At 41.9% G+C, this 15,739-nt stretch overlaps 1 protein-coding gene across 1 annotated transcript; it reads right to left on the minus strand.

Moving 5' to 3' along the window:
* Positions 1–1,426: 1,426 nt before the first annotated feature.
* On the minus strand, positions 1,427–5,725 carry LOC145138203 (P-loop containing nucleoside triphosphate hydrolases superfamily protein). The gene is made up of 12 exons (XM_079072323.1): positions 5,553–5,725; positions 5,360–5,455; positions 5,082–5,191; positions 4,885–4,984; positions 4,497–4,793; positions 4,132–4,411; positions 3,896–4,057; positions 3,589–3,804; positions 3,472–3,509; positions 2,640–2,803; positions 2,449–2,562; positions 1,427–2,368 (listed from the first exon to the last, which is right to left on the minus strand). Exons 1-12 carry the CDS (start codon positions 5,557–5,559, stop codon positions 1,625–1,627), a joined length of 2,328 nt encoding a protein of 775 aa, XP_078928449.1. The 5' UTR covers positions 5,560–5,725; the 3' UTR covers positions 1,427–1,624.
* Positions 5,726–15,739: the final 10,014 nt, after the last annotated feature.

Raw genomic sequence — 15,739 nt, forward strand, 5'->3', positions numbered from 1 at the left:
TAAAGATGTACATAATACATCCATGTGTCTTACCATATTCAAACCGATTTCATTTGTATTAAATAAAGAAAGAAAAAAAAAATCAAAGATAATCTTATCGAAAGCATAAAGTTTGTGGTATCATTAATCAATGTATATGAGAACAAAAGAATTCTACTAAGGGCACCAAAACTATTATATAACTTACAACCAAATTTTTTTTGCTGAAATTTTCGTATTTTAAGGCCATATGGTATGTCGAGTGCATAGCTATTTACGAAAAGTCTGCTAAGGGATTGTTTTTCGATGTGTCAATCGATTGGAAGAGAGTATTCGTTAAGATGCGGTTACGGGTTTTGTGGGTGTCATTTTAAACTTTTCATATGTCTTTCAATTTATTGTGTCTTGAAACTATGTTGTAACCCGTTGTGCTGTTTAAGAGTTGATGATGATGTTTGTTGTCTGTATAAAAGACGCAAAGGTTTTATAAATTGTAGGTATAGTTATTGTTAGATATAACTGTTGTAGTGTTTGAGAAGAGTTCACAACACAGTTAGTTATTGATTTGAATATTGATATTGATGGTTTGAAGTTCAAATGATGTGTTGTTCGTTTATGGAAGCAACATGTTTACTTGAAGTTGTTTGAATTGAGTAGTACTGATATGATATTATTCGACGAAAAGATTGTTTGGTTTTGGATAAGTTGTCTTTGTTTTGTTTGATTTGGTATAGTTTTTTAAGCTTCTTTTGTTTTTTGTGATAATTTTAATGGGACCTTATTTCAGTCGCCATCAATAAGACTTTAGTTCTCAAGTTTGAGAGATTGTTTATGGAGTCGGTTTGAGCCTTTACACCCATGTGCCACCATTTAATCCGCTATTTTATAAAGTTAAGTTTGTTTTTTTGTAGATAACAAACTTACTCCACCCTAATCCTCCATAATTAAATTGTACATATATTAACCGATGTAGTTGGAACCGACCGATTAGATTGTAACAATTGTACTTAAATTGTATGAAACCATCCACTGACTCATTCCATACAACATTAAAATTCCAAAAATAAATAAATAAATAAACACATAACAACCCCCACATGCTTCTAAGTTTAAAAGGATCAACATGTGTCATTCTCGTTTCTTGCAAAGACTTCACCCAAATTTGTCTTCAAAAAGTAGCGGTGCTACATATATTCAAATATAGACGATAATCCAATTTCCTCACTTCCACCTATATCATAATCCAACAACCCTCCAAGCTCATTAAATATATTCATTTCTTCAAAAAAAAAACATATTATTTCATAAAACCATCTTGTGCTACATATATTCAAACATATTATTTCATAAATCTCGACATCTGTGAGTTTGAGCTTTAGGGTTAGTACTTCAAAGGTGATTGACATACACCCATAAACCTGTATTCATATTAACCAACATGACATGGTTAACACCAAACTTACAATGTTTTAGCATAAACTACATAACAATTCAATTTGCCTTCAACATTCAAACATATTTTTTGAAAAAAGGCAACAACATATAGGTCATCATAGTATCTGTAGCAAGCAAGAAGCATACATTTTAACCATATCCAAACACCAAAAGGAAAAAAAAAAAAAATTATAACCACAAACCAACTGTTTCACACAAACGACTTCCTCACTGCTTTTGTCCCTCTATACTTCAACGGACTCCAAACCAACTGTTTCCTCTGCAACGCCACCACCGTCGGATGCTTCGGCTTCCACGACCCCACCGCCTGCGACGGCGGCGGGCTCCCCATAAACCTCCTCGGCGCCGCCGCCACCGGTGTCCCCTCCACCGTCGCCTCCTTATCCAACGGCGACTCCACCCTCGAAGTCCTCAACACCCTTTGCCTATCCCACACAAACGACTGCCGCGCCACCACTCGGTTACCTTCATCCCTCAGCCTCGAACCACCACCACCGCTAGTTCCCGCCACCGGAGTGTTGCTTGATTCCGAATGGAAAGCGGCAATCGACGCCCGCCTCTTCGGCTTCAAAACCTGATTTGCCGCGGGAGTCGGTTTTGACGCGATGGATCCGCGGCGGGCCCGGGAGAGCGGTTTGGTGGTTTGTGGTGGTTTTGAGAGGTTTTCTTTTTCATCGGAAAGTAAGGTGCTGTAATTGGATTTTAATTTTGAGGTGGCGGATGATGGTGGATGAGTGGACACAAAATTTGTGATTCTTCTTAGAGGGAGGCGGAGTTTTGTGGAAGAGGGGATTAATGGAGGTCTTTTTTCTGATATTGTAGTCAGGCTTTGTTTTAATGAAGATTGTGAAGAAGAAACAACAGCAAGAGCTCGGTTTTCTTGTTTTTGTCTGGCTTTTCTCTCTTCAGCTAATTGACTTTCAAGATCTCTTACCTAAAAACCACAAAATAAATAATTAATAATAAGTAATTGTTGTTCTTTAGTGTTGTTATTTTATTTCTTGATTTATTTACCTTTTCTTGAAGAGTTCTACATATGTGTTCTCTTGCAGAAAGACGTAGTTGCACAGACTGTAGATTATCCTGTAACTTTTTGGTTTCTTTCTCGTCATGCTTAACCTTCTCAGCCTATTTTTTTTAAACAAAAAATTATATAAGAAAACAATATAATAAATAAATGAAAGTAGGTTGCTATTTGAAATTACCAGTTGCTTATATTTGAAGAGTTCAGTGACATCAGTTTGTTTTCTAGCTGGGCCATGTTCAACACCTCTCACTCTGCTTGCAAAATTCAAGGAACAAATTGTTTCTCCCAAATCTGATGAACTTGGACTTATTTGCACAAACATCAATGTCTTACAATCACCTCCTGCAAGAAATAGCAATCTACTTTTACATTGTGTAACAAAATATGTACTGAAGTAGAATGCCTTAATAAGAAAAAGGTTAAAAAAGGTAGAATGTTGTAACAGAAAGAATGTTGCTGTTTCTTGCACCAAGAAACAAGTGGAATGTAATTTTAACAATAATATGGTTTAAAAAGTAGGCTTATAGGCTTATTATATAAACAAACAACAATGTACTACTTTCATTATACTTCTTTCATTTCTTGGTGAATACAAAGTAACAAACTATGCACAAAGAACCAATTGAAATGCAATATCCACCATAAGATGAACTGAATGTTAAAATAAATGCTAAGAATTTAGCTACATACTTCCATTTATATGATTATTATATAGCATTTTACTTACATTTCTTCCTATTACAAAATTGTATTTTGAAAAATATACTCAATTATAGCAATGCCATTCAAACCACAGAGCAATTTTCAGTGCTAAAATTGAGTAGTTTTTTTCAAGGCAAGTTGCTATTTCTTGCATTTACCCCTAGAAAGTACTTCCATTAATTTGTTTATTATAGCATCCTACTTCCATTTCCTTCTATTATAAATATCATATGCAAAAGCAAAATGAAAGTAGGATGCTAAAACATTTAGCCCTAAAAAGTAACAAGATATGCACCAAGAAAACTCACCTAGAGAGCTCTGAAGAATATGGGTAAGCTTTGAATTCCTGAATTGGTCAAAAAGAAGATTGAAATAAGAAAAAGAAAAAAAAAAGATACTAATAATAATCCAGATGAGAGACATACCTGTAAGGAATGTGAGAAGTCTTTGATGCAAGAGCTGAAATCACATCACCTAAAGCTGAAAGTGATTTATTTATGAATTGGGATTCCTTCAGTCTTTCACCTTCAACTTCAATCTTCCCCACACGTTCACTTCCCGCCAAATCAACTAACCAAAGATGACTTCTTGTCCTTTGTCCATTTACCAAATTCTCCCCACGAACAGTCACCCTCAATAAGCTACACAACAACATTTTCCATAAAGATTCCACCTTGATTTTATATTCAAAACTACAATGCTATAACTGAATACACACACACACACACTTACCAATGAGATCGGCTACTTAGCTCATTGGCATTGGTTGATCCAACAGATCTGACACGACTCCCACTTTTGAGCAATTCCCAAACTTCATCTGTCTTGTACACAGCCACCTCAGAGAGTCCAGGAACTTCTTGTGTTCCTTCTGCTGATTGCTTAATTTCCAACCTGGATTTGTATGTTTATAAGTAAACGTAGAAAAGTAAGTAAGATGGGATATGTCAAGATTCAAGAAAGCTTACTTTTTAGCAGGGTGTTCAGTGTCTTCAACCAACAGGTCGCGTATCTTCTCATTGTAAACTTCTAACATGCTGACAAAGAGTTCATATCTCATGATATCACTTCTCTTTTCAGATTCTTTGAATAGTTGCTCCAGTGTTCGATAGTTGACTCCTCTGTGTTCAGGTGTTCCTTCCATTGTGAATGTTTTTCCAGTTCCAGTTTGTCCATATGCAAAAATGCATACGTTAAAGCCATCCAGGACTGATACCACTAGAGGCAAAGTTTGTGTAAAAACAGCCTCTGCAAGTGATTGTGATAAGATAATTGGATGAGATTATGAGGATGAAAATGAAATGATCACTGGAATTTGTTGTTGTTTATTTACCTTGGTTGTCCTCTGGTTTGAAAATATGGTCAAATTTGAATTGCTTTTTAGATGAATCTGACCCGATTATCTTGAGCTCGTTTTCTTGAACTGATTCAAAGTCAACCACTGAAGTTGACCCTTTAGTAATCTCATCGTGATTTAAGGGTCTACATCTGCAGAATACCCTTATGTTTCCTTTTAGTTCAATCACTTCATTGTAGAGTCTTCTTCTCTCTGAGCACTCTAGGTGGAATCTGTTCTTCAAGGTTTGGCACTCTTCTTGATACTTCTTCTTTAAGGTTTCATGTTCCTCACCTTAGAGCAACAACATAATGATAACCAATTAAATTATATAGACTAAAGAATAGAACCAAGAATAAATTGAAAGTGGAATTAGGGACGATACCAAGAATCTGAAGAGCAGTAATAACTTCAGAGCCAGGAAAAGAATCTGCTGTGATGTTTTTCACTTCATTGCATATTGCAATATGTTCTTTTCTCAGATTCTGAAACAAAACAAGTACAGAATTTTCTAAATAAGAATGTTGGAAATTATCTAAAAGGATAAAATTACAAAAGAAACAAAGGATTTGTAACTTATACCTTCACTTTGTTGCTCAACTTTTCGAATTTTTCAAATATTGGAAGGGTGCGCTGCTCTTGATCGGAATGCATATCACTGTTACACTCACCACCATCGCATTCAACAGTTTCTGAAAGTGAATGAAAACAGAAAATCCAATTGAACAACAATTGTTAACAAGTTGAAACATTCAGTCTGCTTGTGTGGTTATGTGTGAGGGAGTGAGATTGTTCATATAATATATCTTCAGTTATTGCTTAATGGACTCATCATAACCTAAGAAAACTAAACATCTAACCTGAATTACAATCTTGAGATCCTTCTATAGTTTGATCCGGATCTAGGTTTAAAAGCTTCATGCTCTTAGTTATCGTTTCTAGTTCTGGAGTCTTATCTGCAAAGTTCAAGGAAAACAAACCAATCCAAGAATGAACTCGATCCATATACATATAAAAACCCTAAATAATCAAAACGAATGTAAATGAAGTTACCTGCCATGAATCTGCGTTTGTCAGCCGTGAAATTAGAAAATTCTACTGAAGATCTTCGAAAAAATTCGAAAAACGCGTCGAATTAGAGAAATCGGTGGAGAGCATATGAATGTGTACGAGAGAGAGAGAGAGAGAGAGAGAGAGCGTCGAGAAATTTAAACGGGCAAGTGAAAGGAGAGTATAAAGGGGCGATTTCATATGATTTTGAATATGACGAATCCAGGCCGTTGATTGAAGAAGCTAAATGCCTACATCTCAACGTCTATATTTTTTGCACTAATGTTGATTTCGTTTTAGACACAAAAGTTTTGAGATTCTTATTTTGAACCCCGGATATTTTTTTTTTCTTTGGTAGCATGTTACTCGATATCCTCAATGACCTGTTAAGTACTTGAGTCGAGTAGAGTGTCCTTTGAAAAAAAGAGAGTAAATTACATGAATGGTTACTGTGGTTTAGATAATTTGCGTGTTTGACCTCTAATTTATTTTTTTAACTCGGAAGGTCCTTACTGTTTGTTTTTGTTACATGTTTGGTCCTTATCGGAGATGAAATTACTCTTTTGCCCTTTATGATTTATTTATTAACTTATTAATGATTTGTTTTTCTTTTTATATTAAAGATTAAAATAAAATGAATTAAATGCCCAACCCCCAATCCTAGATTCACCCCAACCCACTCACTCCTAAAAGTTTGATACTTCTCCTATCACCATATCTCTTCTTTGAATCTTCTCTTCTCCAACCAAAAGGAAGAACACAGACGGCGTCGAACCACCGAAAACCGTCAAACGTCGTTCATACGTCGTCGATCGACACCATCGACCTTTTCCTCCATCGATCTGCACCACCGCCTGACCACCAGAAACCACCAAAAACAACCACCAGCTGATATACCGGATTCTCTCTCTCTTTCTCTCTCTCTCTCTCTCTCTCTCTCTCTCTCTCTCTCTCTCTCTCTCTCTCTCTCTCTCTCTCTCTCTCTCTAGAAGTTTGGAACCCTAAATCAGAACACCATGAAGCCGATGGAATGCTTCATCGGCGACAAATTTGCTAAAAGAACCTCCTCTTCCCACCGGCGGATTTAGTATATATCCCGGGATACCCCTAAAAAAAATTAGTAGTGTAATTTTTTCTTGAATTTTTTTCTTATTGTGTATTACACGATTTTTTTTGTCGGGGATACCCCTTTACTTTGATCTTGGATCTGCCACTGTCGTTGCCACCCTTCAACTTCGTCAGAACCTTTCAACGAAAACCCTAAATCTAGCTTAAGATCTAAATCATGGATCACTAATCACTAACGGTGGTCACCATCTTCTCTCACCTAGTTATGATCTCAACCCTAATTCGATGAAACAACGACAATCACCCACAATCGTCGTCACATCTACTCCTCGAAATGTATTTTTAGGTAGATTTTGCTGCAAATGTAATTTTTGGTCGATTTTCTAGTTTTTGATTTTTCCAGATTTAATATTTGGTTTGAAAGGTGAGTTTTTGGTTTCAATGCATTGATTCTAGGTTTATTTTTTGGTTTAAACTTCTCATTTGAATTCCTGGTTTTGATTTCTTGTTTGGATTTTAGATTTGATTTCTTGTTTGAATGGATTTATGGTATCAAGGTTCATCTGGATTCTTCGATTTTTTTTTCTGGTGGGAGAGATGGTGGTGATTTCCGGTGGCATATGGGTGGTAGTTTCCTTTGGCAAAAAAGGAAATAGACGGGTGAAGGTTAAAGAGTAATACATTTAACAATTAATAAATTAATAACAAGAAATAACAAAAATATATAGAAATACATTTAACAATAAATAAATTAGAAAAAAGAATCAGTAAGGGTATATAGTCATTTCACGAATAGCAGGGACCAACGATGCAACAAAACTAAACATTAGGGATGGTCCGAGTTAAAAAAAGTTATGGACCAAACTTGCAAATTACCCCAAACCATAGGGACCATTCGTGTAATTTACTAAAAAAAATGTCAAATATTTGAAAATAAATTTGGTTAGTGAATTTTAAGGTATACTTTTACTAATGATTTATTTCTATAGGAATTCTTTAGAGTCTCGAATATTTTGTCTTATTAAAATTTGATTTCATCAAGGAGAATGTGAATCTTGGTATATGGTAAATTTTATTGAGATATATGACGTAGTTTAGTTCTTTTAAGCTTTTATATCAAAGCATAATACTTGTAAATTTTATTTATATTTAGTGGTTTGTGTTGTAACTCTTTTATGTTAGTAGAGATTGCTTTTATTTATAAATGGTTTTTGACTTTTAAAATTCCTAAAAGTTGTTTTATAACTATTAATATTGGTAGAATTTCAATGGTTTTTTTTTCTTCTCAAACATGAGTTTTGCCATCTACCATATACATATCACATTTATGTGGACAAATTATGGATCATCTCTAAATACATCCACGACATTGATAACAAATTTAGATGACATACTTGAATCGACCCATTGTTCGATCAATGAGAACTTTTTCACACTTGTGTTTCTCGAACCAGTCGTTTCGAAAAAGAAAGTTCATTATAGTAAATCTTGTGTTTCTCGAACTTGTAGTTTCGAAAACAAAGTTTAGCAAATCGTGTGTTTCTCGAGCCTGCCACTTCGAAACACAATTTGTGCTAATTAAAACCATAAACATATAAACTTGTCGTTTTATATGATAACTAATCCAATATTTTTCCTCCCGTTGTAGGAAAATGTCGACCAAAATTGATTTCCCTATCTTGGACGCCGCCGACAAGAACTATTTGTATTGGACTCAAGATATCCATAACCATCTAGATGTCCAAGGCCTGTTGGATGTCATTTATGACGAGGATGATCGTGAGGTTGAAGTTACCCGCGAAATGAAGGCTAAAGCGATGATATTATTTCGTCGTCATCTGTCAAACACAATAAAGTCTGAATTCATAGCAATCACCTCACCCAAGACATTATAAGACTCTTTGAAAGAGCGTTTCAACCAACAAAAGGCTGTATGGTTTCCTAAACCCTGCCAATATTGGCTAAATCTACGATTCCAAGACTTCGCTTCGGTTACTGAGTATGACATCCCCATTTTCACGGCCAGAAAAGACCTGTAACATCCCAATTTTCAAGACCAAAAATTTTGTTTTTAATTAAGTAACTTATAAAATAGTTTACTGAGAAACATCATCGATTCATATCATTTCATAAAACATAGTCAAGTGTCTCAAAACCATATCATAAAATAGTAAATAATGTCAGAGTACAATCCCAAGAATCTCGTAATGCGGAAATCCTGTGTGTGTGTGTGATGCGCTGCTACCGTGCCAGCTCCTTCCCCTTCGAAGAAGAGGTACCTGAAAACAAATCTGAAAACTGAAAGCACAAAGCTTAGTGAGTTCCCCCAGCATACCACATACCATACATAACATATACTGTATAACATATTTGGGTACTGACTACCCCTTCGGTCTCTTTCAACCGGTAACTTGCCTAGCATATCAGGGTGCTGGCCTACCCTTCGGTCCTGTCGACCGGTACCTAGCCTAGCATATCAGGGTGCTGGCCTACCCTTTCGGTCCTGTCGACCGGTATCGGGGACTATTTCACCCCCTACTTCTACCACATAGCATCCTAGTGCATGACATATAAATCATATACTGCCTAGCTTATTCGGGTGCTGGCATACCCCTTCGGCCCTATCGACCGGTACTAGGGTCTACTCTACCCTTCCTACCATTATAACATATCATCATAGCATAACAATACATAACATATCAGATAATTATCACAAAGACAATCATCTAACAAAACATCTCCTACTAGTGGGCCGACATTGTGGCCTTAGACCCACTTCTATTGGAAGGTAACTCACCTCAATGTCGTGAAGTGTCTGAACTGTCCTCGATGTTGGGATCAACTCCTCTCAAACTCTTACACATAACAACCTTCCTTAATTACCATTTCATACTCTTAACCCTTTCAAGGGTCAACTCAGGTCAAAGTCAAGGTCAAGGTCAACACCCTGGTCAAAGTCAACTTTTGGTTGACTCAACTCGCCGAGTTGGTCTACCAACTCGTCGAGTTCCATAATCCACAAAATATTGGAACTTCGATCCTATTCGTCGAGTCTTTCAAGAACTCGTCGAGTTCTCCTTCATACAGAATCAGGACCTTTTGCTCTTGACTCGTCGAGCTCGTCCATGAACTCGTCGGGTCCTTCTTCATACAAGTTGAAGTGTTTAGCCCTTGACTCGCCGAGTTCTTCCTTGAACTCGTCGAGTTCTTCTTCATATAAGTTGGGACATTGCCTTGAACTCGCCGAGTTTATCCTTGAACTCGTCGAGTTCTTTGATCTTCAAGTCCATATTCACGTCCATCTTGTTGAGTCCTCTTCTAGACTCAACGAGATCGATCAGAAACAGAAAAGGTCGGGGAACCATGACCCGACTCGCCGAGTCCTAAGAGCGACTCGCCGAGTTCCCCAAAGTCCAAGTCTACCAAGTCGATTTCAGTCGGGCTTAATGCATTCAGAACATAGATCTGACCTCCTAGGATCGATATAGCATGTAAAGTTACAAACTTTACGTGCATGCATGGGTTAACTAGCTCATATGGACCCAAAATGAAGCCTACAAAGTGCATGGGACTCCCATGGCCATAGAGTTGGCACCTTTATGCCATAGGAACCCTTAAAGGTTCAAGATCTGAAGTACAACCCCATTGATACACATAATCCCGAATATGGCTTCACTAAGACTTAGAAAATGTAGAAAATAGCCCTAAATGAGATCTAAGTAATGAATAGTCAAGGTATCAGCTTTATACCTCAAATAAGCTGGAAATGTGCCAAAACCTCTGGATCTACTTGCTTCCTCTTGATCTCCCAAGCCTCCTCCTTCTTCTCAAGCTTCAAGGACACACAAATGGAACAAAAAGGCTCAAGAACACTCAATATTCGATTAAGGTTTCGTGAAGAGAGTCTGAGGGTGATGGAGGCTGGAGTGGAGACCCTATAAGTTTTTTAAATAGGGTGCAAACCCTCAAATTTAGGGTTTCATCCAGACGGGTCTACTCATCGAGTCGGGGCTTCCGACTCGGCGAGTAGATTCTTCCACCCGCGTCCCAAAATTCGCATCTACTCGACGAGTTGGGACCTCCAACTTGTCGAGTCCCAGAGTAAAATGCAAAAACTTATATTAAACATACATACCGGGAAATGGGCGTTACAACTCTCCCCCACTTATTTTAGACTTCGTCCTCGAAGTTTGCTGCTGCATCTGGAAAAAGCTCGAGGTAGTGCTCTCTCATCTCGTCCTCTGGCTCCCAAGTCCATTCTGAGCCCTTGCGGTGCTTCCATTGCACCTTCACCAGCTCGACCCTCTTGTTCCTCAGGTCCTTCGACTTCCTGTCGAGGATAGCTATTGGTCGCTCAATGTAGTTAAGGCTGTCATCCACCTGAATATTCTCTAGAGGCACCACTGCAGAGTCGTCTACCAGGCACTTCCGCAGCTGGGAGACGTGGAAGGTACTGTGAATCTGGCTAAGCTCGGCTGGCATATCCAGCCTATACGCCACCTTGCCCACCCGGGCTACAAACCTCAAAGGACCGATGTACCTGGGACCTAACTTGCCCCGCTTCTTGAACCGGATGACACCTTTCCAAGGCGACACCTTCAGGAGAACCATATCCCCGACCTGGAATTCCAGGTCCGACCGGCGCTTGTCGGCATAACTTTTCTGCCGACTCTGAGCAGTCTGAAGCCTGCTCCGAACTTGCTGAATTATCTCCGTCGTCTTGAGTACCACTTTGGTACTCCCCATGACCCTATGCCCAACCTCACCCCAACATATCGGGGTTCTACACTTCCTCCCATATAACATCTCGAAGGGAGGACGGTCAATACTCGCGTGGTAGCTATTATTGTGGGAAAACTCTGCCAAGGGAAGGTAGGTATCCCAGCTACCACCAAAGTCTAAAACGCATGCCTGCAACATATCCTCCAAGGTCTGGATGGTCCGCTCGCTCTGGCCATCCGTCTGCGGGTGAAAAGCGGTGCTAAAGTGCAGACGAGTACCCAACTCGTCATGGAATTTCTTCCAGAATCTGGAAGTGAATCGCACGTCTCGATCGGAAATCACGGAAATTGGCACCCCGTGTCGAGCTACTACCTCTCGGATGTAGATATCGGCCAGCTTCTTGGCCGAGATGCTCTCCTGGATCGGTATGAAATGAGCACTCTTGGTCAACCGATCCACGACGACCCAAATCAAATCCACCCCTCGTGCAGTCTTTCCGTGAGGCCTCTGGTGCTCGGCCTTGACCTTCCTACAGGTCAGGCATCTCTCGACGTACCAGGCTACATCCCGCTTCATGCAGGGCCACCAGTAATCAGGATGAAGATCTCTGTACATCTTCGTCGCCCCGGGATGAATAGAAAATTGGGATTTGTGCGCCTCCTCCATCAGAACCTAATGCACACCTCCATGATATGGAACCCACACCCTCCGGTGTAGTGTCAAAAACCCTCGACTATCATAGTCGAAGGAGGAAACCTGACTCACAATACGCTCGCTCTTCCGATGTTCCTCCTTCATAGCCTCCTGCTGAGCCTCTCGGATCTGCTCCAGAAGCGGAGTCACTACTGTCATCCGCAGGCAAATATATCTGATCGGGGCCGCCTTGCGGCTAAGAGCATCGTCCACCACATTGGCCTTCCCCGGGTGATAGAGGATCTCACAGTCGTAATCCTTCACCACATCTAGCCATCGACGCTGCCTCATGTTCAGATTTGGCTGATCCATGAGATACCTCAGACTCTTGTGATCCGTGTAAATGGTACAACGGACCCCATAGAGGTAATGTCGCCAAATCTTGAGGGCGAAGACGACCGACCCCAACTCCAAATCTTGTGTCGGGTAGTTCGCCTCGTGAGGCTTCAGTTGCCTCGAGGCGTAGGCGATGACGTGCCCTCTCTACATCAGTACTGCGCCCAAACCTGAAATGGACGCATCGCAGTATACTACAAAATCTTCCATGCCCTCTGGCAGGGCTAAGATCGGCGCCTCGCATAACCTCTGCCTCAGTGTCTTAAACGCTGTCTGCTGCTCAGGCCCCCAGCGAAATACAATGGCTTTCTTCATCAGTCGGGTCAAGGGTACCGCTATCTTGGGGAAGTCCTGAATGAATCTCCGGTAATAGCCTGCTAGCCCTAGGAAACTCCGAATCTCAGATGGAGACTTCGGAACCTCCCACCTCATCACGGCCTCCACCTTGGCCGAGTAAACCAAAATCTCGATCTGGTTGACAAGGTGCCCCAGAAACTGCACCTCGCGCAACGAAAACTCGCACTTGGAGAACTTGGCCTACAAGCTATCCCTCCTCAGGGTATCCAGCACCCCTCGCAAGTGCTCCTCATGCTGCTCCTGCGTCTTGGAATAAACCAAGATGTCATCAATGAAAACTATCACAAACCGATCCAGCATCGGTCTGCATACGCGGTTCATGAGATCCATGAACGCGGCAAGAGCATTGGTGAGGCCGAAGGGCATCACCATGAACTCGTAGTGGCCATAGCGAGTTCGGAACGTAGTCTTCTGTACATCATCGTCTCTGACCCTCATCTGATGGTAGCCTGAATGTAAATCTATCTTGGAAAACCAAGATGCCCCCTGTAGCTGGTCGAAGAGATCATCAATCCTCGGGAGAGGGTAACGGTTCTTCACTGTTAACTTGTTCAGCACCCGGTAATCTATACACATCTGATGCGACCCATCCTTCTTCTTCACAAACAGGATCGGGGCTCCCCAAGGCGAACTGCTCGGCCTGATAAATCCCTTGCCTAACAGCTCCTGCAGCTGTGTAGACAACTCCTGCATCTCAGGAGGAACCAACCGATATGGTGCCTTGGCTATCGGAGCCGCACCGGGGAGTAGGTCGATCCGGAACTCCACCTGCCTCTCCGGAGGTATCCCAGGCAGCTCCTCTGGAAATACGTCCGAGTACTCTCGCACCACCAACACATCACTCACGGTCGCCTTACCCGCTTCCCGGGTATCCATAACGTAGGCGATGTAGCCTGCGCAACCCTGCTGAAGGTAGCGCCTAGCCCCCGCTGCTGAGCACAAAGCTGGTCCTCGCTGCAGCCTCTCGCCCTGAATCACCAGCTCTCCCCCACTCGGGGTCCTGATACGCACCAACTGCTGCGCACAGTCGATCACCGCCCTATTAGGGCTCAACCAGTCCATGCCTATAATAACCTTGTTCCCACGTAACGGAATGGGAACTAAATCTACGAGGTAACGCTCGTCATATAACCTCAACACGCAGTCTCTGAAAACCTCTGATGCTCTAACAGATCGGTCGTCAGCAATCTCAACCTCTAAAGGATAATCTAACATCCCCGAAGACTCAGAAAACCTCTTGCTAAGCGTGAGAGAAACAAATGATCGGGTAGCCCCCGAATCGAATAACACCTGTACTGGGATACCGTTCACATGGAACGATCCTAAACATAACACATAAACACAGTACATAAATATCATAATCGACATGAAATAAGAGTTAGGGAGAAGAAAACATACCCGTCACCACATCAGGTGCGGCGCGCGCCTCCTCGGCAGTCAGCTGGAAGGCTCGGCTCCTCACCACCGGAGCATCTGTCTTGCCCTGTCGGCCATCCGTAATCCGCAGGGTCGCTGGAGCTGGCGCTGCTGCTGTCAATCTCGGGCAGTTGGCCTTTTTATGGCCCTTCTGATTGCAATGAAAGCAAATCAGGTCTGATGTCTGAAATGTGGGGGTAGGGGTAGTACAATCCCTACCAAAGTGCCCAAGCTTGTCGCACTTATAGCAGCCCGATGATCCCAATCTACAAACCCCCTCGTGAGTCTTGCCGCATTTCCCACAACGGCTCCGGCCTTGCTGACCCTTGACCTAGTGTCGGATCCCTTGGGTTTCTTCCCCGAAGCCCCATCAACCTGCCCAGTCTCCGCCTTCCTCTTCCGTATGTGCTCGATATCAATCTCTCTCTCTCTCTCTCTCGCCCTGGCTATCATGTCCTCCAAAGTCGGACATGCCGAGTAACTGACATGTTTCCTGATGTCAGCTCTCAGCATATCATAGTACCGTGTCTTCCTCATCTCCTCATCCCCCGCATACTGAGGCACCAGTAAGGCCCTCTCCCTGAACTTGGCGGTAATCTCCGCCACTGTCTCTGTCGTCTGTCTTATGTCAAGAAACTCTTTGGCCAGCTGCTGAATCTCCACAGCTGGCGCAAACTCTGCCCTAAACCTGGTCACGAAGTCTGACCATGTCATAGCCTCAACGGCTGGGGTTCCTAACGAATCACTGACTGCTCCGCACCAATCTCGAGCTCGGTCTCTCAAGCACCCTACATCATACCGGACCTTCGACCCCTCAGGGCAGAAGCTCGTCAACTGTTCATACTCGATGTCTGCAATCCACCGCCTGGAAATAATGGGGTCCTTCACCCCGTGGAAGTCTGGCGCACCACATCCCCTGAAGTCCTTGAAGGAGAGTGTGCGTATCCCTGACTGAGTGGCAGCCATGTCACTCCAAAATGCCCTGAGGCGATCCTCCATCAGCTCGATAATCCCTTCATTGATCGACCCGAAAATCATCGGGTCGACTCAAGGATGCCTCTCATGATCTCAGAAGCAATGAACTCACGTAGTCCCTCATCAACTGGCTCGACACCCGATCCCGAACCTGATCCTGGTCCTAATCCTGACCCTGAACCTCCCCCTTCGTGTCGCGTAATCACCGCCATTCTGAAACAAAACACATAATTGTCAGGGTCATACATAACCTCGAGAGGTCTCACACATTCTACAAGTTCCCTGGTTCTATCTCAACCCTCCTTGAGTTGAGTACGGATCCTCTGCTTTCAGTAGTACGGGCCCATACTACCTTCCACATCTATCCGTACTTTCCTCAAGGATTGCCTTGACTTACCAAGTCCCTTCTACTACTACTGCACTAATTTCATCCTAGGCTTACCCTAGGGTACTCTCTGACCTACTCTCCGCCATCAGCTGCATAAGGAATCCCTGCTACCTTTACCTAACTAGCTCGCGAATACTATTACATATCACTAAGACCAGATAATTCTTCGAATGAGAGGTCTTACCCTACAACGGTTGGACTCAAACAAGAGTTGTGCAATAGGGCTAGACCTAAC

The sequence above is a fragment of the Lactuca virosa genome, chromosome 9, assembly GCF_052849685.1.
Source record: "Lactuca virosa cultivar CGN04683 chromosome 9, Lactuca_virosa_CGN04683_v6, whole genome shotgun sequence".
Classification (NCBI taxonomy): Eukaryota; Viridiplantae; Streptophyta; class Magnoliopsida; order Asterales; family Asteraceae; genus Lactuca; species Lactuca virosa.

Bases quoted from the DNA above. Each gene is read 5' to 3' on its own strand.
- LOC145138203 (XM_079072323.1), bottom strand. The intron at 4,985-5,081 runs GTATAAGTTACA...GTTTTGTTTCAG, and splicing joins AGTTGAGCAACAAAGTGAAG to AATCTGAGAAAAGAACATAT. The intron at 2,804-3,471 runs GTGAGTTTTCTT...TATTTCTTGCAG, and splicing joins TATTCTTCAGAGCTCTCTAG to GAGGTGATTGTAAGACATTG.